Consider the following 27,830-nt stretch of genomic DNA (forward strand, 5'->3'; position numbering starts at 1 on the left):
TTTAGCTTTTTAAAAAAACAGCATGTGATATCTGCAAATATGCAGGCGTAGGGTTATAATATGCATGAACAATGGGCAGTACATTTCGCTCTTATGATTCATTTTCATCCTACTGCTCTCTTCTGCCACAAAGACACAGTAACAACAGCCATCAAAATTTAGATGAGTAGAATTTACTGGTGCTTGGCTATGTATAAAGTTGTTCCTGCAGAACAGCCTTGCTTTTGTGACATTCAGAATCAGCCTGGGTTACAAAAGAGTAACTGTCAGCACTATTCTGAAGCGGAAAGATGTTTTGGGGTTCTTTTTATTGACTCTTTTCCTGGATGTTGAAACTTTCAGCTCTTGCACAGGATCAGTGAACAAATGATAAAAAAATCAAGCTTTTCATGGCATTGCTAACCAATTGCCACTGCAATCAGGAAGTCCTTGCAAATATTTTAGAGACATACTGTGACACTGGCAAAAAGTCTTCTAAACTGTAATGTGCTTCTTCGTAACTATCAACTTCTGTAATCATCCTGTGCTGCCAGGTCATAGATTCTCAGTGACTGGTCCCTTTGGATTGACACAAATAGAACAAGAGCAGAAGGCAAATCTTGCAAAGCACAAGTGCAGACAGTCAGGCCGCTGGCAAGCACCTACTGGGAAAAATTAGCTCTTGTACTTATTTATGTATTTCAAATAACTATGTTCTTAAAATATGGTTCAGGTAACAAGAAAATAAAGTTACAATAAAACCAGAACAACTTACAGGAGGACCAGGAAGACCTTGAAGACCAGTAAAACCCCTGTGTCCTTTCTGGCCCCTATCACCTCGATCTCCATTGTCACCTTTGTCACCACGAGGCCCTTGGGGACCCTGTAAGTATCAGTGATGAAATGTAAGATTCTGGACTGGAAAAAAATTCATTTTGCTTTAGACACTGCTCTCCAACCTCCTTCACTAGTAAACCTAGAAAGGTGGTGATGCTGGGGCAGCTCTAGAAATCTTAATTTTTACCAAAAATAAGTAAACAATTACATAAGACAGTGTTGTGCTTAATTATACTTGCAGTAAATTTAGTCTGTTTAGCTCTATCATACACTCAAAAAACCGCTGTAATAAAAATATTAAATAAGTTACATAGCAGAATTATTAATTTTGAGAAATATCAACAGTGTTCAGGCTCTCCAGTACAAATGGCTTGGTTCTATTACTGTCATAATTTCATTCTTGGTATTTTTGACAGTTTCAAACGTCTTATACTGATTTAAAAAATCATTGGAAAAAACAGTTTCTGCTTTCAATTCTGTATTTCTCAGCCCAAATTTCACGCTAAATCTCTCAATGCAAAATTCCAAATAGTTTATCAACAACATCATTATTGCTAACTATTTAATAAACTTTTCTTTTTCCTCATATGACTTATGCTTAGGGATAGGACAGCATTCTTTTGAATTTCCCAAGTTTGAGATTAAGTTTTTGCTCCCAGCTTGGACTGTAAATAAGTTATGTAACAGAAAAAGATGAGTTTTGTTTGTTTTTCCATTTGGATTGAAGTCAGACTCTTGTGAGTTGAATAAGGCAGTTTCATGGGAACAGGTGATTTTGTTACATTTCTGACATTTTGATCTAAAAATCTGCCTTTCTCTTCAGTACTCATTTCCTACTTCTCCCAAAATTTGATTTGTCAAACACAGACTTTAGCCATTTGCAAGCTCAGGTCAGATCCATCATCTGGACAGCATTGCTGTCCAAATAGAGAGACTTCAAAAGCATTTGTTATTTCTCTGAAACTACTTTTAAAGAAAGCATAGGAATACTAGTATATTAAAAAAGAATTGTACAGCTTTACAACTTGGAAGACATTGTACATTCATTTGGAGTCAGAACACTAGAAGTGCAATTGCTATTCATCATTCTAAATTGGGTTCAATTTCCCTTACACTCCCCTGTAAAAAGTACCTCAGATTAAACCACAGTGACTATGGAAAACTTACAGGCAAGCCTCTCTTTCCTGCACGACCTGGGGGACCCACTGGACCTCGAGAACCCTACAAAGATCGCATAGAGATGACATGTGAGGGAATACACAAAAGCATATACAATGTATTTTTGATAGACAAAAATAAAAGGCTTCACTTACAGTTTCACCTCTTTGACCTGCATCCCCTGGAGGGCCAACAGGACCTGGAGTTCCTGGACCCCCTGGGGAACCAGGTAAGCCTGCAGGTCCAGGTTCACCACGATCACCCTGAGAAACATAATTTCAACATTATTTATCTAAATCATACTTTAGCGTCCTAATCTATTTTCTAGCAATTATGATTTATGAAGATATTCTTGCTGTAAGAACTCAAGTCTAAGTTTCTGAAGGCAAGTGTTCTTAGACAGGTTTCCTCAGCTTTGAGAGGTACTTCTTATTCAAAGCTGTAATATGTTTTTTTGTTTGTTTGTTTGTTTTTAAAAGAAGTCCTCCATTCACAGAAACTGAATGAAGAGAAATAACTTGCCATAATAAATAATAAAATGCAGATTTACAAAAGCGACTTAATAAAACAATATATTCTTACACGTTCTCCAACAGCTCCATCTCGTCCAGGAGTACCATCATTACCAGCAGGTCCCTAGAGTTAGGGAACCAAAAATAGGATTATTGATTTGCTCTGTAATCTTGCATTTGTATGAGAACAAAGAACTAGAAAGGTGTTCTCCATCTCTAACTGTAACTCTAGGAGAATAACTGCTAGACTCCTGCCTTTTTTTTCATGGTATTAGGTTCCAAATACTTACTTCTGGACCAGCTTCACCTACAGGTCCAGTGGCACCTGACTGGCCTATAGGTCCTGGAGGACCTTTATCACCCGGTGGCCCCGTGGGACCTTGTTTTCCTGGTGTACCCTAAAAAAGATGAGAAATATCACATCATAATTTAAATCATAAAATAAAGAAGAAACAAGAAAATTGCTGCCTGTAAAACACTACTTATGAACCCATAATCCATAATCTGAAATACCACCACCATTTGTAACTTCCAAAAATTGAGAATTAATGAAAGCGTTCATATAGATTTTCAATATATATTTGATATACTATGTAATATGTATTTTTAAACAGTTTCATTGTATTAGCTGCTTTTTAATAACACCTGTTTGAATAGGCCTTTGACTAGGAGCTGCCCTTCAAGTTAGTCTTTCTAGTAGTAACTCTAAGCACACACTCCCTTGGATACGTCAATATGTCTGGTGGCATTATCCATGACAGACAAGGGCTTGCTGACTCTGGAAAAAAGTAATGCAGCTTGAAATAACTAACATAAATTTTTTGTCCGTCTCAGCACGAACACAACTTCTGAGCCTGCAATAATCTCTGGTTCTCTTTAGCTATAAATTGACTTCATGAATTCAGTGGTGTACAGTTGTCCTCTATACTACCCCTCTTACTAATACTCTATTTAATGACTTACTAATACTCTATTTAATGGCTCTCCTGGATCCTTAGGCTTTCTAAGAAATATCTGTAAATCCCATGTGAAAGCAAATGGCCAAAAATTGCCATTGGCCAAATGGCAATTTTGAAGACTTGTTCACAATGACATTTACAAAATATTTACTCCCATTTAGGTGGCCTTTGGGTACCTAAATGAAGTGTGAGGTTGGTTTTTATTTTTTAAATACCTGATTTCCAGTCAAATTCTAACATCTTAACTAGAAGTCTTAACATTATTACCCATTTACTTTTAATTCAGGTTCCAATCCTCCATTATGGCAAAAATAAAATCTTCCACCTTATGCATTTGCATGAGGTTTAGTTATTCATTACTCTCTCTATATTAAATCCTGTAATGGGGGTTTTCCAACTTTCTCCTCACGCACCGGGCACTACGCTCTCAAACTCACAAAGCCAATGAAAATGCTGAAGACTGGTACGTTGACTTGATTGTTACTTACTGCGGGACCTGGCAGCCCAGGCATGCCTCTTTCCCCTCGCTGTCCTGGCATACCAACAATACCTCTTTGACCAGTAGTTCCTGCTGGACCAGGGGGGCCATCTGGGCCCTGAAATCCACAAAGGATAAAACATTACTATCACTTCACTATCAGTAACACAGGTAACAAGATCAAGCCTAGAGTTAGCTTAGAGAGAATTAATACCATCAACAAGAACGTACCGGCTGCCCATCTTCCCCTGCATCGCCCTTGTCTCCAGGACCTCCAGGGGGGCCGGCCGGCCCTCGATCTCCCACACGGCCATGAGAACCAGGATCACCGCGAAGACCTGGAGGACCTTCTTTTCCTGGCTCACCAATAGGCCCAGCAGGCCCGGGAGCTCCCTAATAAGATTAAAAGACCTCATCACACTAGACTTTGTTCTTATCAGGACAATTAAACTCTAAGGACTGCGTTTTGATTAACTGTAAATACACCTATGCTAAGAAAGGACCAATATGTGATGATCCCAAGCTAGTATCACCTCATCTACAGTGGTGTTGGACTTCCAGGATATTCAAATGATGTACAAGCTGCACTCCTCTTCCCCCCTGCCCCATTGCAATTCCAAACTTCCTCCTTCAAAGGACTTTTTTTTTTTAATCTCAGACGTGCAATTACAGGCAGAAAACTCACCCTCATTCATTCTTTCCAATAACATCAAGCCCAAAGTTCATATTCAAACTTTCCATTCCCTTTGTCCCAAATTAGTGTTTTCTTGTACTTTTGACCATTTACCAAAATGCTTTTGAAAGATTTCACATTTATATTTTTAATACAGCTGCTTCAACTTCTCTTCACCTTTTCATAAACTCGCAATGACTGTGAGTCATTTTTTTCATCAAAACTTAAAAAGACATATGAAGACAATGACACACAGAAAAATGGAGCTGAATTTTTACTTGTTGAGCCACAGCTAATTTTTTTATTTCAGTGTTTCTGCAAATGTTTAGATGTGAGAGTTCTCTTGGTGCTATCTTTTTTCCTAATTTTAGTAGATTACATTAATAACTTCACAGGTGGCATAGCCCAGCAGGGGCCTGTTCGTTTTACAAAAACTCCCCTAACTTCAGATATCACTGAAGAAAAAAAATGAGAAAAAAAAAGGACAAGATGATACAGGATATAGTTTCATTTCTGCTAGCAATTAATTCATCCAAGCAGTCTGAACAGCTCAAAGCCTAACCAAAGCCTACTTAACTCAGTGGAAAGTTTTGCACTAACTTGGACACACCGGATACAGTCCAAGATTAACAAGCTTTACTTAATAAAGTAGGATGCAAACCTGCAGTCGCAGAAGTCTGTGCTAACAAGCAGCTATAGCATCAGGTCACGAACACTGCTTCATTTTTCCTGTTTCAATTAGTCTTCAGGATTTCAACTATCATTTTATAAAATGTACCTATTAGGAATATGGGAATTAACTTACAGTAGGTCCTGGAGGCCCAACTCTTCCAGCAGATCCTGGGAATCCAGTAGCACCCTAAAAAGCATTTTAATGACAACTTTACAGAAAGAAATACAGGATTTTTTACCTGAAATGTTCTTAGCTCAATTAACAAGCAACTGTTATCATTACAGTCTGTTAAATGCAAGCTGAGATGAAGAAAGATATGTGCATTTTTTCCTTTACAAACATTTTATGTAAAATTATATTATTAAATTATTTATAGACAAGTTGCAGAAAATTAAATCTACTTACAGGTGGACCCTGAGTTCCTCGACCACCTTTCAGACCAGGAACACCAGGAGGACCCTAAGAAGACAGAGAGGTGTGATGGTGAACACTCAGGACATTTTAAATAAGCAAGATCAGTCTATGCTACTGGTTCTCTGATAACATTCTCTATACTTACTGGTGGACCAGGAGATCCAGCAAGGCCCTGTGGTCCTGGAGATCCAGCATCTCCTTTCTGTCCAGGTTCCCCAGGTTCACCTTTCACACCTGGCTGACCATCAGGGCCCTGTAAGAAGTAATAAAGAGAAGAGAGATCAGGTCAGAAAATACCAAAACCTTCCAGTCCGAGAAAGTCATTCTGTAGAGTATTTCTGGAAGGCAAAAAAAAACCAGAACAATTCAGCCCAGAAAACAGTAGTAGTGCATTTGCTCAATGAGACAGTTCAAGAGAACTGTAACATTTCACCACAGTCTTTAGAGGATCACAGATGGGATATTCTGAAAATTCTTTCAAGTCAATATTTGCATTAAAAATGTCAAATCTAGTTCATATTTTTCTTTTTCTTAGACCCTTTACCATCTATATATTTTCTATTTTCCTTGGCAGCTATTACATATCTAAAAGTAAAAGGGATTCAACAAACATTCTCTTTTTTAGATTTTTCCGCCCCAAGAGAAGTAGATGCTTAACTGTTTGTGAAAGGTCTGAAATGCACTATGTCAGCTGTGGGAAAGTTTGGGGTATTCACTGAAACTCACAGACTTTCCACTTGTTCCTTTTATTCATTCTAACTTCAACTTCTCATGGAGTAAATCTTTGCTACGTTTCAGCAGATGACAATTTATAACTTTCCTCATTTTAATCTCAAAGAAAACAACACAGCATATTCAGGAAGATATGAAATCTGGTGAACAATTACATAATCTTATCAAGAAAAACACTTTTCAACTGTCTAGGGTATTTATTGGCCCTTTTCTTTACATGATATAATAATGGGAAAAAGAAACAGCTTTTTTTGTAACAAAAATGTGACTCGTGTTCCAGAATTATACTCCAGAATTATTCGTAATGTAAGAAATGAAACGTGTCAAAGCATGAGTAAAGGATTAGTGTTATACAACACATACCGGAGGACCAGCAAAACCAACAGCACCAGTTGGGCCATTTTCACCTCGGGAACCCTGGTCAAAATATGAATAATAATTATTTTTCACAAAAAAGTCTTTGCATATACAGTATAATTTGCAAGTAAGAAGAAAAGATATAAACTACTTACTATCATAAGTATAATTATATTCTTGCTCTAGTTATCAGAATCAAATAATCACTTAATCACACAATAGTCATGCACTTAATGTGTTCATCTCACATTTAATCACACAATAAACACAGTGTTAACTACGATGCTAAGATCTAGCATGTGTTCAAGACTATATATAAAAATTCAAGAACTTTCAGAATTTAGAGAAGGAAAACATGTGCAAGGACTAAAACCACAATAGGAGAAACTCTCTTCACAACCAGTTTCAGTGAGAGCACACACTCTATGCAAACCTACCTTTCCAATCAAACAGACAGGGCAAAAAAACCCCAGTAGTTCAAACACCTTCACTACTGTGAGGTCAGAATGGGCTGTGAGCTGCTTCAGCTGAGCTTACCACAGAATGCTTCTTTGGAAAAGAAGTAGATGACTGCTACCAAGGTCCAGCACTCCCCAGAGGAGTGGAAGCTGTTCCAGTTTATACTGGAAGTATGGTTGTTCTGATTTATGACAGAGTTAATCAATTCCAAGCAGTATCAAGGATCTAGAAGGGCTGAGCCCATAATTCCCTAATCATCAAAGCCAACCTTTAAAATCCTTAAAATCATAAATAGGCAGCAGATGACAAGTTAACATAGTTAGATCAAGATGCACCTCTGCCAATTGTCCTGTTAAGTATTTATATGTGTAGAGTAGTATCTGGTATAGGCATGCTTTTAAAAAGATTGAAACAATTAAAAGTGGTGACACGCTTTCAGGAGTGAGGTAAATGAGGGTAACTCTATGCAGAAATTGCCCTAACATCAGTACAGGACAAAATATGACAACAGTTTTACAAGTACAAAGCATCGAGACAGGCACTACAGATTTTGTCTAAAAAGGAAAGAGAAGACAAAGAGGAAAACCTATCAACCAGTGAGAAAAATGCCTAGCTTGGATCAGTGTTAAATACTAGCAATATTTGTCAACTCATGCCAGGCAAAAAGTAAACACGTTTACTCACAGGGTTTCCACGGGAGCCAGGAGGACCAACTAGACCTCGAGGACCTGGTTCACCCTTAAAATAAAATTAAAGGTTATTTCCCAGATAACTTCTCTGAGGAGTAGTGAAAGTGCGAATAAAGTGTGCTGGTATTAAGAAACTTCAGTAGGGAATGGGATAAAAATACAGTTACCTTTTCGCCAGTGGGACCTGCTGGCCCCATTGGGCCTATTGGACCAGGGAGACCCTGTTGAACAAATTAAGATAAAACGAGGTTAGAAAAGAGAAGCTTCAAAACCATTCAGTTAAAACTTCTCTTATGTACCATTTACATGCGCATTTTAGTTCCTTTAAATTCTTCTCCTTTACCTCTGCAAGTCTGTTGGGTGTTCTTTATCTAAAATTTACTCGCATTTTCTCTCCCAGTGACCGAAAACCCGTATCTCAAAAGCCCTGCTTTCCCTCATTCTTTCATTCTTCACTAACTTCATCATCTCCTTTTTGCAGTGTCTATGAAGACCAAAGATCAAAAAGCTCTGGCTTTATTTTGCTCTCTCAGGAGGACATAAGGTCCTTTTCTCTCACTTGCACAGAAGCTCTCTAGATCTTTTCTGCTAGTACTTCACTGTTTAAAATAACAAAAGAGGGTTTATCATTACCTTTGAAGACTCATTTATTTATACTATGCAAACTGAAAAGTGTCCTTTTTGTCCTCGTAGCAACATTTAGGCAAATCAGTTCCAATCTCTCTATCCAAACCAATCAACCAGCATATAACGATCCTGCAGCACTAAACATACTACTTTCTTGAATACTTAGATACTCCAATTATAATTTGCTTTCACTAGAAGCAGAGTATCACAGATTTTGTGCTTCACATTTGTATTGAACAAGATTTCCCTCCCACAAAAAGGTGCCCTGGAAGCTGCTTCAGACTGTAGAGAAATTAAAAAAAATGTATTAACAAAAGGTACTGCATCGCTGTCAGTGCTCTAGTGACAAGGAGCAGAGATATCTGCAGATACCTGGTTTTAGAAGAGAGATCTACGTTCAGTTCAACATGTACTAAAGTATTCTACTTATTCGTTACTGTAAGCTATGAACTTGCCTTTTAACAACTAAGAGCTGTTCTATATCTATGGATCCTATCTGACTTATATAACTAATTCCAGATAACAGCTGGTAATTCCGAGTTAAGGCTTCTGCATGCTACAGTTTCTCCAAAAACCTTCTGTCCTCTAACTAGAAATTTAGTTCCGGTGATATCTGAGGATCTTTCATATTTATCTCAGATTTCCAGATGTCTAGCAGCTAGTACTCCAACTGGTTTGCAAAGTTGAAGAATCTCAAATATATGCAATATATGTACACAGTAACACCAACACTTCTGGGAAGCAAAAATGGTCAGTGCATACACAGCAAACCCACTGCACTTGGGATTCTTGGATAGCTGGTCTTCGCAGGAGAGTGAGTGCAACATGTCTTGAACATTTTGGGTTTACTGCATATAAGCCCATCTGCATTATTTATGCACAGGAGATTCAAAGCTTTGCAGAAGTGTCAGTAACTCACTGCCCTTGTGCTGTACAGTATATTTACAGGTATTTTTTCCTGCAAAATTCAGGGCAGAAAGAGAGCAAATCAATTTAAATGATAAGGAGGCATCCCACTTAGCCCAACAGTCAGAGCCAGTGGGTCTGCTTTTTGGCTACTGAACTCTGCCTGTGCCTTTTACACCTTTTTACTCTTGTTCAGCTTAGGTAAATCCCAAATCAACATTCTTCTTCTGAGAATCTTTTCTGCTGACATCCTAACTCCAATTATCTATCATACAAAACATGGGCTTGGAACAGAAACTTTCCAAAACACTGTGCATAGAAATCTTGAAAAAAATTTAGAGACCAAATTTGAAGGGTAAGTGGGATGAGATGACTGTCAACCCATGATATCTGCAAGCTGAATATTGTTTATCTCTATGAGGTGAGTAGTACTAACACAGTAAGCAATCTGCTATGTGGAGAGTGGGTCTAAGAAGAGCGGTAGATTTACTTACTCTTGCCCCATCATTGCCAGCTGTACCTTCAGCACCTTTCTCACCTATGCCGCCCTATGGAAAATACCCAGAAAGTCAAAGGTGTGACACCGAATCCTGAATAGTTCATATCCTGGAACAATTACAGTATTAAGAGACAGTTAATTCTCGTCAGCAGAACAGAAATAAACAGACTTACCCTATCACCCTTGGGGCCAGGAGTTCCAGCAATCCCTCTTTCTCCAGGCATACCTTGAAGACCTGGTGGGCCTGGATCCCCAGGCGTCCCACTAGGGCCTGGGCTTCCCTGAAATGAATAAAATGTGAATTTTTGCCTATTCATTTGAGAAGTATCTCTGTCTCTAGGCTGTGCCTGAGTTGCAGTCTCAGGGGTATAGTTGTAAGTAATAATTTTCTTAAATTTGGACCTAATTCATATTCAAATACTTTTCTTTTCCCATTGTATTACTCAGGAAGTTCAGTTGTAATACTGTAGTCTTTCCAAAATACATTAGTATGCACTCAGTGCATCCTGGGGTGAGGGCTGGCTAAAAGAAGCTCCAGCCTCTTTCTACCTTGACAAAGCATGGGATGCAAGATAGGTCCATTACACCAGACAGCAACAGGCAGAAATTGCCAGGAACAGAGGTGCTTTATTTATGCTTTGCTTCTCACAGTTGTGTCCTTCATGTGCATTACAGGTCCCATAGTACCACAGGCACTCACTTTTTGGAGTGATCTGCCCAGACCCAACTAAACCAGATGTAGGTGAAAGTAAGGGCTTGCAGTTTGGCTTGCAGTTTTCTGCATTTTCTTTTAAACACTCAACCGTGCTTTGTCTCTTCATGTGAAGTGACACAGTTCTTAAAACAGGGCCAATGCTAGTTGGTTTTCTGCAGTTTAGAAATGGCTTTGCTCTGTTCTACTGAGAAAAACAAAAAATATTTTAAAATTTAGATCTATATAAATGAAAACAAAATGTGATTTCTCAACGTTTTACTACCTTGCATTGCATTCGTACTGTTATACTGGAATAACACATTCAATACTGCATGAAAACTCTACTTCTAGAACCCTCATCTAAATAAGATAGCTTTCATAAAAAGTTAACCATTTTATAATAACAAAGATCTCTCTTTTATTCTTCCAAATCAGCAGAATTATACATGACATCACCGCAGCAACATAAATCTCTATTCAGATTACCTTTGGACCATCTGGACCATGACCTCCAGCCATACCCTTTTCACCCTGAAGTCCTGATGCACCTGGCTCTCCCCTTTCTCCTGGATTGCCACGTTCTCCCTACAGAACAGAAAATTATAACATATTTAGTAGGCAGGGAACAATTCTGGTAGGAAAAATGATAAATACACCCTGCATACAGCACTGCTATTCAAAGAAAGAGCCCAGGAGAACTGATCAAATTAAAAAAAAAAAAAAAAGTATTTATGCTTTTATCCTTAAAGTTGCGTAATACAGTTTGTCACTCAACAAATGGATAACAGTGCCATTTTCACAGGCTGTAAACCAAGTAGCTTTGCAATCTGTGCATCATCTGAAGAGCTCAAACTACTTAACTATTAATACAGCTTCATGAGCTATGAAAATGTCACTGGTTTATAGAACTAACACACCATCTTAAAATGTATGCATGTTTATAATCATTTTCTTGGTGAAAAAAAGAAAAAAATATTGACCGGGGTGTTCAAGTTTGTATAGTATATCAACCTTCAACCTCAGAGTGCTGTTATGAATGTTTAGTTCCGAAAAAAAAAAAGAATACGCACCCTCGGGCCCAAAGGACCAACAGCCCCAGGATCTCCAGGAACACCCTATGCAGAGGAGAAGTCACTATTAGAATGAAAGCATTATAGTTATGGAAATTAGACATAAACTTTTTCATAGTTTTCATAGTACTGTGAATGTAGGTGGCTAGTTGGGAATAGTATCTGTTCATGACAAGAGGATGTCCAGTGTTCGAGAGCATGTCCAATCAAATCAAAGCAGATGGCTGGATTCCAGTAATTATTTTACCCAAAAGCAGTCTACATCGACAGCTTGCAGACTACATCAGTACACACTTTGAAACACAGTGGGAAATAAAATTACAAAGAGAAGAAAAGGTAAAAACTCCCTTATGAAGTGAATTCTCATTAAGTTATACAGAAATTACCTGATCACCTGGCTTTCCTCCTTCACCAGGAGGACCTGGTGGCCCAGGCAAGCCCTGTAAAAAAAGGAAATAAAATGCTCACTAATGTGATGAAATGTTATGCAAATTCAGATTTAATTAAGACACCAAGAATATGAATTGTAGTATTATACACAGTAAATAAGATTATGCCCTCAATGATCCCTAAGCAAAATAGTTACATGAATATAGCATCTAACTGTTTTCCTCTTCTCTAAAAAGAAATGACAGTCCTTATGTATTTTTAGTGTTGATATGCATATGTCCTACAAGTGTTGAAGTCCTCTATAAGCAGAGATTAATTTTAATACTGCTACTACTAGTGGTCTTCATTACTACTTCCTTATCAAAAAAACTCATTTGCTCCATTTTTGAAGCAAATAAATTTGGAAATCTCCAATTCAAAACTAAAAAACAACACAAAGGTTTTCCCAAGGGATATAGATTGGTACTTAAGACTTATGCCGGTTCAGTTGAACACAAAGTTGGTGTTAGAACTAAGTATCACTAATTATTCTGAGCATCATTTTGTTAAGCATCACTCTGTTGTTCTCTAATCTAAGTTGATAAAGACATGGCTGTTTATTTTTTCCTCTTAAAAAAAATGAGCACACATACCTGAAACCCTGTTGGACCTGGAGGGCCTTGTTCTCCTCTTTCTCCTGCCAGTCCCTACACAAAAGAAAGTAATAGGTGTACAGTAGAGAAATATAGGCAGACTCCACATTTTCCTTCTGTCTGAATAGTGTAGGTATTTTCAATTATGTATTTGTTTCTTACATATTTTTACTTATCTCAGGTCAACATATACCCTATCTAAAAGATGTAGTAAGATACAGCTTATCTCCTTATTTAAGATCACAGAATAAATTTTGTGCTGATGGGAAAACATTCCATTCCACTGAAATCAAAGAAGCTAGGAAAATGCACTATAAGAAAATTTTGCACTTTGCACTATTTTTTGTAAAGGTCAGTAAAAGTAACTGGAATATCAATATGTACATGTTTCAACACAAAGCTCACCATATTTCTAGGAAAACTACTTATTTAAATGTTTCTTGTTTGTTTGGAATCAACAACTGGCATGAAGACAGATAAAAACTGAGGCAGAAAGATTAATGAATGGATGGAAATACAAGCAAGCAGGCAGGCAGACAGTGTTGAAAAAGTTGACTTACTGGTGGGCCAACAGGACCAGAAGGGCCAACTTCACCATCTTTACCAGGGGCTCCCTAAATTAAAACGACAAAGAAAGAAGTCTTCTATAGCGAGCATATACAACAGAAATGCATCATTTCCTATAGTCACTGAAAAAGTAACAGTCGCACTCACTCGTTGTCCTGGAACACCCGCATTGCCTGCTTCTCCGGGTTTTCCAGGATCACCCTAAATTCAAGAAATAAAAATAACCATTTTTAGCAACTATTTTCATCCATTAAAATACACGTACATGCTGAAACTTAAGCAGATACTGGGTACTAGGTGCTAGGTACTCACACTGCTGCCCTTTGGTCCAGGAAGGCCCATGCTGCCTGGCTGACCTCTGATTCCTATTGAACCTGCTGGACCTGGACGTCCGTCTTCTCCTGGGGCACCCTATAGAGATACAGCATTTTCCACACCAAATTAAAAACACTGTTTACTCATATGAGCCTATTTATCCCTGGAACATGACTCCCAGTGATACCAGAGCCTAACCAGCACTATCGGAACTTGAGAACAGCCCTGAAGTGAATAGATATTGTATTGTTTCAGCAAAATAGTTGCTTTTAAAAAGCATTAATATATTGAATATATGTCTCAGAGTGTAGTAACTGAACCCACACTTTCTCAGTAGTCTCAGAAGAAAAAGGTCAGCATGGAAGATAAATGGCTTTCCAACATAAAACAAACTTCCCTAATTCTACTTATAATTGAAATACGCATTTAAAGGTACAATTTTTCACTTGCAAGTTGGTGAATCTAGTAAATACTAGTTAAAGCACTCATATTATTGCATATGTATTGTATTAATCTGGTTTTGGTGTTGTATTTATCAGTTAAAAATGTCTTTTAAGCAGACAGAGTGCTTTATGGAGTTATAGGCAGACTGCTAGAGCTAACCAAATATCATGCAATTATCATCATTGAACCATTAGGTACAAATAGTTTATGGTTTCCAAAAAGAGAGAGTTAGAAAAGATATTCAGTTTGCAAAGATTTAAAAATCTTGCAGCAGCTGCTAAACAATTGACAGATACAGCTAAAACCAAAGGAACATTATTTGCACTAATTCAGGAGCTGGGAACCTAAAGTTAACACTTAGAGGAAAAGGTGAACCTTTAAAAATGAAGGAAACTCAGGTTAATAAAACCAATTGCAGTGAGTTGGGACTTTCAAATTATTGTGTCATTAACGGAAAAGACTAATTGATATGTCACTTACCAAGGGGCCAATTTTTCCTTCGGGGCCTTGAACACCTGGATTTCCTGTCAAACCCTAAAAATGGGAATAACATTAGTGTAAAGTTGTACACAGAATTCTAGAACAAGAAAAAAATTTAAATGAATCCAAAAGATATGCTCAGTAATTAATATTATAAAAACACTAAAATATTCTTTACACAACATTTTCTTCATTGTAGCTAAGGTCCTCATCCTCACTGTTAAATTATTTTACAGCTTCACGCCTCATTGTCTTTGATCTTCTCTTTTCCTATGCCCTCTTTTATTGCTTTTACACATCTCTTCAATGTCCCAAGGGATCATCATCTTCATTTCTGCTGCTGTTGCCCAATGGTCTATATTACATCTTGTTCTTGCTAAACCCTTTCTTTCTTTTTATGATCTTCCAAATTCTCCTCAAATATTTTTCCTGAAAAAAATTTCCACAGCATGTACCACTCAACCATATAGGTTATCAATCACCAATTTAATGAAAGTTTGACCTTCAATTAATGTTTTCTGTGATAATTATGTGTTTTACAAGCACACATCCTTCAGCTGCAGGTCTAATCAGGGCTATTTCTCCTTCTTCTGAAGATAAATGGGATCTTGCTTTTGACATCATGGCAAAAGAGTCCGATAGTTTGGCCTTTAAGTGGTCCCACTGAACAAAGTTACAAATCACATTTCATTTCAAAAGACAAAAGGCAATTCAAAAGAATGAGGGAATAAGTCTGTTCTTACACAACAGCTTTTTAATTCTGTGAAGTTCATTGTTGCCTTTTGAAAATGGAAAATGCCATGGTTTATAGTGTGTTGCTATTAGTTCCTTACCCTTGCACCTGGGAGGCCAGGTTCGCCAGGACGCCCAGGATCCCCCTGACCTCCTTTAGGACCAGAGGAACCTGCTGGACCACGCTCTCCTTGAGCACCCTAGAAAGATACCAATGGACTATTAAGTAATAGGTAGAACATTCACAGTGAGAAGGGTTTAAATAAGATAATATCTTGTATTAAGACCATATTTTTGCAAACAAGAGTTCCAAAGTATCTGAATCTTTATTTTTACTTAAATCTGGCCTCCTCCATAAAACAAATTTATATTAGGAATTTAGAATCCCTGTATTCTTATGAAGAGTTAAGAATCAGCAGAAATGCTAGCCAAATACATCTGTGAGTCATTGCCCTGGAAGTGCTACAGCAGTTAGGAAAGCCAAAGACAGATAAGCCCATCTGTTCAATGGATAAGCCTAGAAAAACTATACTACACTCACTATAGAGCAATGTATTCAGCAGTACAGTAATAGTGACAGGTCAATGTCTCCCATCCACATCTGAATATAAGAGAGCATTAAGTCAGGGACATACAAAGAAAGCTGAACATCACAGGATTTAAAGTGTTTTTTATCCATGACATTTTGGTTTGAAAACATTCAGATGCTTTTCTAGCATTTGTCAGTTCCTTTGACCCTACCCTTAGAGATTCTGAGGATCTGCCTATTTGCCCAGAAGCATATGCTTTTAATGGAATACTTTCTTTCCATATATCTGCATGTATGAGAATTTCAAAAATGACCCAACGAAAGACTGGACACTAATTTTACTTACCTTTGGTCCAGGCAAGCCATCAGAACCTGGAAAACCACGATTACCGGGAGCACCCTGTCACAAGTGATGTGGACAAGATTATCATCTTAATTTTTACATAACTTCTTGCAAATAAAGTAAAAGACTTATGGTTTGGAAGTTCAGTTTATTTTCTTACAAATTCCTTACTTCGGTACTTTAAACTTGTTTCTTTGGAGTGGTAAAAATATCTAAGTGTTTTATTCATGCATGCTGAACAGCTCTTTCCATGTGAACAGCTCCACTGAAAAGATAACTACCATTTGTAAAAGGGTTAGGCAAAAAATATATTGATTGATTCACTCATCAGACCTCCAGTGTTTCTGTTACTATGCCATCTGTGCACTGAATATACTAACTAAAATTTTCAGTGTAAAAATAATGCACAGTATCACAGAACTCCTTTTCCCCCAAAACAGTAATCAGAAGCAAGAACTATTCAGGATGCAAAAAGCATCATGCTACATTTTTACATACTCCTCATCACAGTATCATTTTCAAAAAGAATATATTGTATCACAGGAGTACAGCATCTGAAAATTACTAATCTAAGAGACATAAATTAACTACTATTACAAAAACAAAGTCTGACTCCACCTACAACGAAGCTGTAAGAAAATTCATGTTTAGGTGAAGATGGGAGGCTTTTCAGCCTGGCAGTCCCTGTCTAACAAGACATACTGTTCTTCTGCATTGCTTACCCTCTCTCCAACTGGACCTGGTGGACCTACTGACCCTGGATCACCTCGAGGGCCTCTTTTCCCTTCTTCACCTACAGGGCCAATGGGACCCTGGGGACCTTGTGGGCCCTATTGAAAATAAAATTAAAAAATTCTTTGTTAAGCTCACTGTTTCTCAGGCATATTGAAACAGACTGTCTTCTAAACATCATTAACGTTTTCCCAAATAAAGGAGAAAAATATTTAATAGTTATGTTTTGAATCAGTTGCAAAATGCAGCTATTCGGGGTCAGCTTTTCCCTTTTTCAGTATTTATAAGCTGATTTTTGAGTAAGAAGTGCAGTAAGAATAACCTGTAGTTCTGCAGTTCAGCTCTACTGTGCTTCTTGTAATCAGCTATTTGCTCAGACAGAATAATTTGTAATTAGATTTTTCCAGTTGAACAGGAAACAAACGACTCAAAAGTCAGTAACATTCTTGTAGAAATTCACAAACAAATGAGATCCACTGAGCAGTAAAGAAACCATTACTTCATGTGTATAGTTTTATCAGCTATTACGTGATGACTAAACTAGGAAAAAATAATAATAAAAAAAAGTTGAATTGACTCCAACTCTGCAGAATCTTTTTTATTCTGAAATTCATATGTTACGGCATGGAATTAACCATGCTGTCAAATAATTTCTCACAGACATGAGCAGTGGGCTAAACAGGTATTAATACCATCTCATATTTTTTGAAAAATAAAAAACATATTATACCTGTATAATTAAATATATTTTCTATATTAATATACATTATCCCCATATTTATAAATATTCATATTATTTTAGCATTTAAGCAAAAATATAATGAACATATATACATGCATAAGTATAAAATGTATTAAATATATTTTATTTTAAACGAAAAGGATTGTTTTCATTATGATCAGCATGCACCTATTTGCTCTTAAATGTCCAGAAATACATGGTATCTACTTTTCAATAGATGAAATTAGAATAAAGTCATTCTACAAGTGCTTCAGAAACCTCAATAGATACACTAACTGGTTTCTCTGTCTTCCAGCCCTTCAAGGTCTGTAAGGTCTAAACGGGCTAGGTGATTTATAACATCCAAGCACCTACTTTACCATCCATTCTTAGTACTATCTAGGCGAGTTGACTGTGGATAATCTTCCACAAGAATTACTTGATAAACAAAAGTAATCATGAGAAGTAGCACTGGATATGTCTTGAAAACTGTAATAACCTATTCAAAACATTCATACACGGCTTTGTGATTCCTTTTCATTTTACAAAGCATGTAGAGACTTACAGGTTCACCTTTCGGTCCTGCTTCTCCCTTGAAACCTGGAACACCAGGGTCTCCCTGAAAAACAAACAGGAGTAACACCCATAAAGGTAAAAATCTGCATAAGACATTCAACTAGTTTGATTATTCTTGGTAATAAAAAAACCTAGTTTAGGAACTAGCTGTAGGCAATATAATAGGATGTTTACAGTGGTCTGTCTTTCCCCTAAGCATTATGTCATCATCAAGACAAAAACCTAAGTGAGACCTAATTTCAGAAGATAACTGTTAGCTTTCGTCCAATGTACACAGAGACTCACTGCTAAACACTGTTTCATTTTATTGAGTGACACAATTGAAAAATATCACTGAGAAAAAGACATTATTACCGGCTGGCCTCGAATACCGGGTGGACCAGTACTGCCTTGTGGTCCTGGGGAACCAGGTGGACCTGATAAGCCAGGGGGGCCTCCAGTGCCTGGAGATCCCTACAAACAAAAATATCAGCATAGTAAGGAGAAAAACAATTTAAAAAAGGAAATAGAATAAATCCACTTACAAAATTTCTTCAACAGATGATTTGATTACTTACTGTTGGGCCCTTAGCGCCTGGGGAACCATCTGTCCCTTCAGTCCCCTAAAAATAACGTACCAATCACTAAAATGAATTTTTGTGAGTTGGGTATCAACAACAAAAACAGAGTGAGACAATCATTTGATCTGCTTTACAAGAGCAGCCAATAAAGGCTAGTCAATAATAGAGCAATATGAGATCTACCTGTGCAAATGCAGATATGAATAACAAAGTACGTAAGTTCATGTAACTTCTAATACACTTAAGCTTTAAAGTACTTGTAGGATTCAGACTACATCAGGCTGTGTAACTTTTGGTTTTCCAAGCTGTCTTAACTAAATAATGGAAAGTTATTTGCAACAAAATAAGTAGAAAAAAATATGAATGATATCTTTCTGGGAAAAAAAAGCCATTTGGGCAAAACTCACTGTCTATCAATTGGGGTATTAAAATCCCAACTACTAACAGACAATACATAAGCTGAGCCCTGAGGAACCAAAGTTTAGTGTACTTACAGGAAGCCCTTGTGATCCAGCTGGGCCTTGTGGCCCTGTTTCACCTCTTTGTCCTTGAGGACCTTCAGGACCACGAGGACCCGTTGGACCTGCTTCACCCTAAGATGTCACAGGAGAAAACAACTGGGGATTACTTTGCTCTGAAAAGCTGCATTTCAAAATAACTAAGGAAGAATAATGAATTTATAAGAGAAAGATAATTCAGGCTTTGAAATAGTTTATGATGCTTAAAATATATTTTTACTTATTTAATTCTGCCTCTATTGCTTCTATATGAATGTAAAACTTAAAAACTACAAAAAGAATTTTTCCTCAGTTTATATATGTTCATAGGAACTTTCTACAGAGAAGCAGCATTATATCTAGGGCAAGTGGCCCAAATCACACCATGAGGTTACTTTGATCCTACTGTTACTTCTGTAAGATAAACACCTCCATACAAAAACTCAGTATGTACTGGTAATTAACTGTTATCTCCTTTGCATTTTACCTTTATATAGGCAAATTGGCTTTTGGAATTGATAATTAATATTGTGCGTGCAGAACTGAAGCCCACATCTTCCACATGTAGTCTGCTTAGCTTTTACGAATTCAAAGCAGCTATTTCAATTACATCATCTGATGATGAAACTTGAAGGTAGCTTCTCCTTTTCAAAAAAGCTTTCTTGATTCTTCCCTTGGCAACATCTCCAAATATTTATGTAAATATTTAGCACTGTTTAGGCACACCAAAACATTTTATGACATGCATTAAAAGGATTATCATCTAACTGTATAAATTGTGTTAATACTTTTACTGAGGCTTGTTTCCAGATAATTGTTTTGTAAATGTTGCCAGCTTCACAATAAAACAAAACATCTGCTGAACTTTGCTACCTAGAATGGAAAAATAGTTTCTTCTTACATAATTTTTTCCTATCATTTTTAGGAGCATAAAGTAACAAAGAGGAACAACTGGGTGACAAGGGGGAAAGAAGTATAAGGAAACTGTCTCAGTCTTATTTGCAGATGTATTCTCAAGGATAGAAAAAAAATATTGAGTTGTTTCATGAAAGCCAACAAAGGAAAGTCAAACATCAACCACGCTGCAGCTAGTTCAAGGTTTTTCTTTTCAGCCCAATCACAGAGCCACAAAAAGTTTTAATCATCATTTGCAATGTTGTGATGAGTAGTGGTGCAAGCTCCATTGTGGTTCAGGCATTCTTCTTATCAGTCTAGGTCATCGCAGAAAGTTTATTAGGCTGAAAATGGTCACTGGAAGACGCAGCTTCTGTACAGATTCTTGCATTACCAAGTCTTAGACTAGTCCCTGCAACTCAACTTGCAGAATGTAATTCTTGTAATTCTTTTAATATACTGGACATTTCTGGGGGAGCACAGCATGGTAGTTATCCTAAAACCATCCCTTTGCACAAGAAAAAGCAAAAAAAGTATCCTGGTTATGGTCAATTTTTATTACTTCATTTGGTTTCTGATTTACAGCCTCTCTCTCAAGGTCTTAGCAAGACTGAGTTCAGCAGCTGAAATACCTGTATACATGTCAGCCTGAACTCTGTGCAGTCTAGGATGTACTTTTTAATTCTGTGTTGTTAGACATACTAAAAAGGTTTTGTTTATTTGTTTGTTCTTTTACCTTTACACCAGGAGCACCCGGAAAACCTGGGGAACCAGTTATGCCAAGCGGGCCCTACAAAATACAAAAGCAAAAAGCTGTAATTCTACAGTTTGGATCACAGAGATTAGAATCTAATAACTGGGTAAACATCATTCTGTGTCTAAATATAATTTAACTCACAAAACATTTTTTCATAACAAAAAACCCAAGTAACTCTGTAGCTATCATTTTTCTAAGTGATCCACATATGCATTATGGGATTGTGGTGTGATGTTTTAATAGTGTATTTACTGAGCGGCAAAATTACAGCTCTTGATTCGACTGCTAATGCCCAAACTGCAATGTATACAGTTTACAACTATTACAGTAATTGTAGTGTAGTACAGTAGTTTTTCAATTTCAGTTTTTAATAAATAGCTTATTTCCTCTTATGTTTATGTTAGCATGGTAAGGTAATGAAAAGATATTTGTTAAACAATCGCTACTTGTCCAATAGGATGTAGCAGACGAGTTTTGGTTCTTTTAAACTCAGAATAGTAACCTACAAAAAAGAGAAACTGAAGCTAATTCTGCATTGAAACAGGTTACTAGACAAGATTTTTGAGGTGAACAATATGACAAGTGAAAATATAAATAAAGATTATAGAACTGCCCGTGCTTCTCACCCCTCTACCCCACTGAGATTCTCAAATTCACTGCAAAATTCATTTTCAAGCTTTAAAACGCAGATTTTGTTTCACCTTTTCAAGGTGATACAGACAAAGCCATGTACAGCAGGGACAGTTTCCTGCTTGGATGCTTGTTCAGAGATATGCAGATACCTCTCACAAAGGAAGCAGAGGACAGGCTAGGTTATGGCATGCAACGATGCAACAGAATGCTCTGCAGAGGCAACATCTTTGGTTCCCAGCAGCAGCATAGCTCTTTCAGAAGAGCATGGAATCCAAGATAGTTAACGCTGTATCTAAGAAGGGCTGATAGCTTGAGCACAGCATAGTACTGATGTGGCTATACTGTTTCTGGCTCTAGAGCCAAATTCTCAGTGCGGTGCACTGCACTGCAGACCACACCTTATGTGGCTGAAAGGACACTAAGTTTGGGCATAGATGCAATCAGCTGGAGTTACATTATATGGCTGACCGTTCAAGGTTGCTGGGAAGCAGTCCTCGGGTGTATACACTTTAACGCACCTGTCTGGTTTGACCCTGTTTTGTTAAGCAGGAAGACCTCCAATTATAGGCCTTGGAGTAAAGTTTTAAATTGTTTTAAAACGTTTACATAATGCCCCCTGTGCTGAACAAAACATTCCATCGGAGACCTTTTCTGCTGCAGCATAAACTCTCTACAAGGCGGCACACAGTGGTTGTAAGTAGCCACTACAACTCCATGTTCCCAGATGATTCCTCTATCTTCTTCCAATTTTCTCCTTTTTTTGTAAAATATGATGCATACTGTGAAAGAATGTTTTATGTAATGAAGTTCTGCTGACAAACCTAATCAGAACAATCTGTCCCAGTGAGTATTAATTACAGACAACATTTCTGCCATGACCTTGCAATGGATTTCTACAGCACTGCTGTAATAGCTCACCAAACATACTCTTGAAAAAATCTATGTCCCAGTTTATTGGATCACAAATGGACGTCTGCCAAATCTCTCTCTTGTTGCAAGGAGAATTCCAGAATTAGGATATACCACTCTGTACTAAACCAAATAATCACGCATTTGAGTAACAGCTCCTCCAATGAGAAACATGTGCGTTAAGTATCAGTATCTCCCTTGTGACACCATATGCCAAAAATGTTAGCCAACCAACCATCATGTCCAGCGAAGCTGAGCTCATGTTTTATGCCAAATAAAAATTTCAAACTTCATATAGAATTACATTACTAGAGGGGTTTTGTTCTGCTTTAGATTTTGTTTTCAATGCTAAAACATCTTTTCACTGTTTCGGTTTCTTATAATAGCTGTAGTTACCCTTCTTTTCATGATGCACCAAGCAATTGAGATTTGCAGCTTTTATACACTGACACTCCTGTCTTGAGCTTTTAATATAGTTAACTGTTTCTTAATGAAGTTTGCAATAAAACAGTCCATTCATTAAGAAGACATGGGGAAATGAATGTTTCTCAGGACTAATATCACTGTTAAAGAGCATGCACGAAATGAAATTTTAATTGTGGGCAGGTCCATGTGTTTTTTTTTTCCTTTAAGACGAATGTCACAAAGTGACAACGGTTCACATTGCCTGCATCAACAAGGCAAAAACTTTGTCAACTGCATCTCAGAAGTAACACTTTCAGAAAAAGCAAACAAACAGAACACATTTTTAAGGTGGAAGCTTGCCTCTTGTGAATAGTATGAAATCACCATAAGCTTTAATTTGCAAAAGCAACATATGCTTCGTACATATGACTTCCTAATTTATTTGCTCATGTGGCTTGATTTAAAGATATCTTGCAAATGGACGCTGGGACTGGACTGTAGGATTGAACACATCACCTTTTGTTACACTAACATCCACAGTTTAATCTGCCACCACAATCACCTTCAGTTCTGCAGCTCTGTGAGAACTTTTAGTCATGCATATCTGGCATCCTCAGTGAGGCAGTTATTAACTAGAAAGACATTTACGCACAGGCTTCTGGTTCATTAGCTCACTCTCTGACTGTCTATAATTAAAACACTATCTTTTACACATTTTGTAATTGATCAATTCCAGGTAGCAAGTTCTGATACTGGTGAGCAGCATTTTTTCTTGCTGAGAATGGATATAACTTCATTTGTCAGCTTTGCATACGAAGGAAGATAATATGGAAGTATACATTGTTTTCTGTTAATAATGTATATCTTTAAGACACTTAACTCCCTACAACATGGATCCCACTGCATAAAAGCAGCAAAGCCTTATCTCTCCAGGGAGGATGTTCTAGTCTACTCCCCTGCAAATTAAAACCTTTAGATGAAGCAAACTACAGACTATCATTTCTCAGAAGACAGCATTAAACTTGCAATGAGTAATTCAATGCCAGAACCAGGAATCATTCACATATTCTAGGCGCACTTACCGTTACCAGCCACCGGCAACAGTTGTTTGTGCTTCTTTTGACAATGTCTAAAGGCAAGTGGCAAACACAAGGTGAAAAAAACAGATGATTAAGAAGCTTACCATTGGCCCTGGCTTCCCAGGCATCCCATGCTGGCCACGTCCACCCTAGGTTTGAAAATGGACGAGATGGAATGTTCATAAGAACACTTACTAAATCTTTTATTTATTGTTAGCATTTGTGATGACAGTCACACAGACTAAAGCATTCAGAGAAATGCTGGCTTGAAGATCCCTCGGGACACCAGCACAGAAAACTTTTGGAAGAACTCATAGCACCCCTTCAAATAAATGGGTATTCTGACAGTGTCATTGTATGGAGAGGTAAGGAGTGCATACATAAATGTCATGAGGAGAAATGCCAGAAAAACCAACAATCTGAAAGTGGATGTAAGGCCACAGGAAGAAATTTCTACTCAAATATGATCCCATGTCAAGGCTGATCCTTCTTTTTGCTGAAAAGCAAGATCATTCTAAAAAGTTTGTTTTTATTATCTTGAATTAAATTATAAGACTTTGAAATGAATTAAATTAGAAGATTAAATTTTCATTTTAAACTCTTTTTCCAGACAAAACTAATATATATTATGTCCAATTTGGCAATTTGGGGTTAAAATAGCCTTTCAAGGGTAATTTCAGAGAAAGAAAAACAAAGACAACAACCTTTTTGGATTACAGAAGAAAATGCTGTGAGGATACTTGGCCTTGTGGGCAGGTCAAAGAAACCACTGTGCTGCTAGCATTTTCCTTTTACTTGTGATTTTTTAAATTTACAGTAAAGATTTCATCCCACAAAACTCTGTTAAGGCCTTAACTTTCTTAAGCCATAGCAGAGCACACACAGAAGTGACTAAGAGTCATGTGAATAAACATTTTCAGGCTCAAGGCTTTAAATTTAAAGCAAAGAAAAGGAAGAATTACAAGGAGACAGAAGCAAGGCCCTACGTACAGGGGCACCTTGTGGTCCAATTCGACCTCTTTCTCCTGGCATTCCTCTAGGTCCCTTGAAGAGAAAACAGAAAAGTGCATTACTCAGGAGCTCATCATTACAAAGTAATGAAAAGTGGAAAATACAGTTCACTTGATTTCACCCCCCACCTCCCCCGCCATAGTGGATGGACTCCTCCTTATTTTTCTTTTTACTTTTTCTTTTCTTTTTTCTTTTTCTTCAAACATCCTTGACTTTTCCTTTGCTTCAAATAAGTTTTGTACTACATTCCTGCTCAGTAATTAAGTCCTCTCTATTGGCTTTTAATCAGAGTCTGATTAGGTTTACTGAGACTATAAATATGATAAGGATAGCTCATGTGAATAATGGTTACAGAACCGAGCTAATTCTTTTTTTTCCCCTCAGGTCTATTTTATCTTGTTTGACAGCAGGAATAAAGCAGCAGTTTACATAAGTCCTTGCAACCTCACAGGCTTGCCTAGTGGAAATTAAATAACTGTAATTTCTCTTTTCCTGTTCCAGCAGTACTTCCAGCTGCAAACACAAAAGAATAAATTCTGTATATACTCACCAGGGTCAATAACTCAGTATCATTTACTACAGCTCATTCACAACTAGGTTGCACTTCAGGGATATTACATTATGCATGACACAAGACAGTGTCTTGCAGAGAGATGTCATCTGCTATCACACAGGCATTGCACTTACATCATCACTGCTGAAAGTGGATTTTTGGAATGCTATAATGCTCACTACTGTACAGCTGTCCAAAACCATACCTGAATGAAAAATACTCTGTGAAAATTCTTCTCTGTTTCATTTTCCTGTCATGCATGCTTACCCTCAGCATTACCTCCAAAACCCTCTGTCCATGGTTTTCCATCTAACATGTTTCTGACCTAAATTATTTTAGTTCTATCTCACAGCAAGCTAATCTGATTTCTGTCACATGCAAATCACTCCATATGAGGCATCAGGATGTTAAAAAAGAGCATTTAATCACCCTAAATTTCCATGAGTTGGTAACCAATCACAAAACCTACATTCAAGCATCTGTTAAGCTTTCCGATTTATTACAGTTTTTTTTTTATAGTGGCTACTAATTGTAAGGAATAACAGCTTACACTGGACAGTTTACTGTAATAGAAAACAAAACTTCAACTGCACTAGGAAAAAGTTTAACTTTCAAGACATGAAGTGTGGGTCTCAAAAACATAAAATTCCTACATGTACTGTATTAGCAATAATGTGTGCAATACTACAACCACTTCTGTAAGTAAAATTCAATGCTTGTGACACTCACTAGAGGACCAGTTGCACCCATGGCACCTGTTGGGCCGGATTCTCCCTAGAAACAGAAAAGAAACAATACAGTTAGAGGGAAAAGGTTAGCGGAAAACAGAGTTACATTTTTCATCCCCTTTCTCTCAGCTTATGCTAAAGAGGCAGATTTGCATAGCAACATATGTGCATCACACATACTCAAGAGCTTCCTGCTAATGGGAAGGGCAATAGTCATATGATCTCAGTGAAGCAGAATTAACGCTTTTTGAGGAGATACCATGCATCATTCACAAATCTCTACACGTGATTGGGAGGCACCTCCTTCATCTTCTCTCCTAGGATTTTCATGTCTGATTCACCAATTAATCACAATGATGTTATTTTAGTACTGAGTATTGCCAGCATACTTATCTGAAAAAGAATCTGACCAGCCTCTCATTGACTGAGTAGGAGGAAAGCAACAAAACAAGGGAGAACCAGCAGCATTTACAGGCAAGAAATGGACATATTCTCCTTTTGCTTGCTCTAGCTGACAGCTCATGCTGCCTACTGCCGTGTTTCTACCTACTCTGATGCTTCTGTTGTTGCTGCCTCCACTGAAATTGATGGGAAACCCTAGCAAAGAAATCTTATCTTAGACAAACTGTCTTGGACTATTGATTTAACAATTGAAAAATCAATATTTAATATTTAAATTTAGATTTTGGAAGATTCACTTAATTTACTACATTTTTAATCCCAAGGAAGAGTACCATTTCACCTGTGATTACTGCCCTCAGCTGGCCAAAAAAGCTTCAGCAACAGCACTGAACAATGTAGAAAAGCCCAGAAAAGTTGTCTTATGCTCTTTCAAAAAAAGGTTTAGTCTAATTTGAAAGTATTGACTCCAGCTGGCTACACTGTGTTTAAAGTGCTTTGAGTTAAAGTAGTAAGGGTGAGGCAGTACCAATAAGGGACAAAAGTTCTAAGAAAATAAAACTGTTAGGAGAGAAATAGTCTGATAAAACATATTCTCTCTGCCTACCAAGCCTGTTTCTTTCAAACTGATCTTGTTTAAACTTAATATGGTAACCTGAAAGAGGAAATTCAGTTTTTAGCTGAGCATTGCTTTATGTTATTATATAAAGAAAACGTTAGGAAAGCCTTTTGGTTTTCTCTCTGTTTTGAGATTTCAGTTTGGCTGCCCCAAGTTACAAGCTGGACTGGTGGATTTCCAAGAGAATGCATAAAGCAGCAACACAGCAGTCTCCGCGTTGGTCAAACAAAACCAACAAGACCTGCAAAGTGGCCAAATGGCAAATTACAAGATGGGTATGGGCTTTATCTTAACACAATTTACTGCCTTCAGTAGGTGAAACAGGCAGACCCTACTCAATTCACTTAGTGATATATTATAGGCCTAAAACCAAGCGCCAGCTCTAATTGTGATTTGCACTGCTGAATTCAAGTGCTCTCTTCCTGTACAAAATGACTGCAGTTTGTAGCAGCTGGTGTGGATTGAACACACAGTAAAAATGGGTAAGTTCATGTAGCCTCTTCAGGAAAATGTAATCTTCATGCAACTAGCACTAACAGGAGAGAGAAACAGGGCTTTGTTCTAAAGATATACTATCTTTCATTATTTGGCATCACAGCAAGCATGCTT

General features: G+C 37.4%; 1 protein-coding gene across 1 annotated transcript in view; it reads right to left on the bottom strand.

Annotated features, from left to right (window-relative positions):
- COL5A2 (collagen type V alpha 2 chain) overlaps positions 1 to 27,830 on the bottom strand; it is a 118,834-nt gene that overhangs the window by 9,028 nt on the left and 81,976 nt on the right. The window contains exons 15-48 of the mRNA XM_026096058.2: positions 26,205 to 26,249; positions 24,902 to 24,955; positions 24,016 to 24,060; positions 20,865 to 20,918; positions 19,232 to 19,330; positions 18,735 to 18,779; positions 18,532 to 18,630; positions 18,167 to 18,220; positions 16,871 to 16,978; positions 16,152 to 16,205; positions 15,378 to 15,476; positions 14,545 to 14,598; positions 13,618 to 13,716; positions 13,453 to 13,506; positions 13,299 to 13,352; positions 12,739 to 12,792; positions 12,103 to 12,156; positions 11,717 to 11,761; positions 11,133 to 11,231; positions 10,126 to 10,233; positions 9,948 to 10,001; positions 8,088 to 8,141; positions 7,916 to 7,969; positions 6,779 to 6,832; positions 5,829 to 5,936; positions 5,675 to 5,728; positions 5,402 to 5,455; positions 4,155 to 4,316; positions 3,934 to 4,041; positions 2,777 to 2,884; positions 2,557 to 2,610; positions 2,130 to 2,237; positions 1,984 to 2,037; positions 755 to 862 (exon numbers count right to left, since the gene is read on the bottom strand). Of these exons, the coding sequence (XP_025951843.2) occupies positions 755 to 862; positions 1,984 to 2,037; positions 2,130 to 2,237; positions 2,557 to 2,610; positions 2,777 to 2,884; positions 3,934 to 4,041; positions 4,155 to 4,316; positions 5,402 to 5,455; positions 5,675 to 5,728; positions 5,829 to 5,936; positions 6,779 to 6,832; positions 7,916 to 7,969; positions 8,088 to 8,141; positions 9,948 to 10,001; positions 10,126 to 10,233; positions 11,133 to 11,231; positions 11,717 to 11,761; positions 12,103 to 12,156; positions 12,739 to 12,792; positions 13,299 to 13,352; positions 13,453 to 13,506; positions 13,618 to 13,716; positions 14,545 to 14,598; positions 15,378 to 15,476; positions 16,152 to 16,205; positions 16,871 to 16,978; positions 18,167 to 18,220; positions 18,532 to 18,630; positions 18,735 to 18,779; positions 19,232 to 19,330; positions 20,865 to 20,918; positions 24,016 to 24,060; positions 24,902 to 24,955; positions 26,205 to 26,249 (2,511 nt within the window). The remainder of the gene's footprint in view (positions 1 to 754; positions 863 to 1,983; positions 2,038 to 2,129; positions 2,238 to 2,556; positions 2,611 to 2,776; positions 2,885 to 3,933; positions 4,042 to 4,154; positions 4,317 to 5,401; positions 5,456 to 5,674; positions 5,729 to 5,828; positions 5,937 to 6,778; positions 6,833 to 7,915; positions 7,970 to 8,087; positions 8,142 to 9,947; positions 10,002 to 10,125; positions 10,234 to 11,132; positions 11,232 to 11,716; positions 11,762 to 12,102; positions 12,157 to 12,738; positions 12,793 to 13,298; positions 13,353 to 13,452; positions 13,507 to 13,617; positions 13,717 to 14,544; positions 14,599 to 15,377; positions 15,477 to 16,151; positions 16,206 to 16,870; positions 16,979 to 18,166; positions 18,221 to 18,531; positions 18,631 to 18,734; positions 18,780 to 19,231; positions 19,331 to 20,864; positions 20,919 to 24,015; positions 24,061 to 24,901; positions 24,956 to 26,204; positions 26,250 to 27,830) is intronic.

This window comes from Dromaius novaehollandiae, chromosome 7, assembly GCF_036370855.1.
Source record: "Dromaius novaehollandiae isolate bDroNov1 chromosome 7, bDroNov1.hap1, whole genome shotgun sequence".
NCBI classification, from domain to species: Eukaryota; Metazoa; Chordata; class Aves; order Casuariiformes; family Dromaiidae; genus Dromaius; species Dromaius novaehollandiae.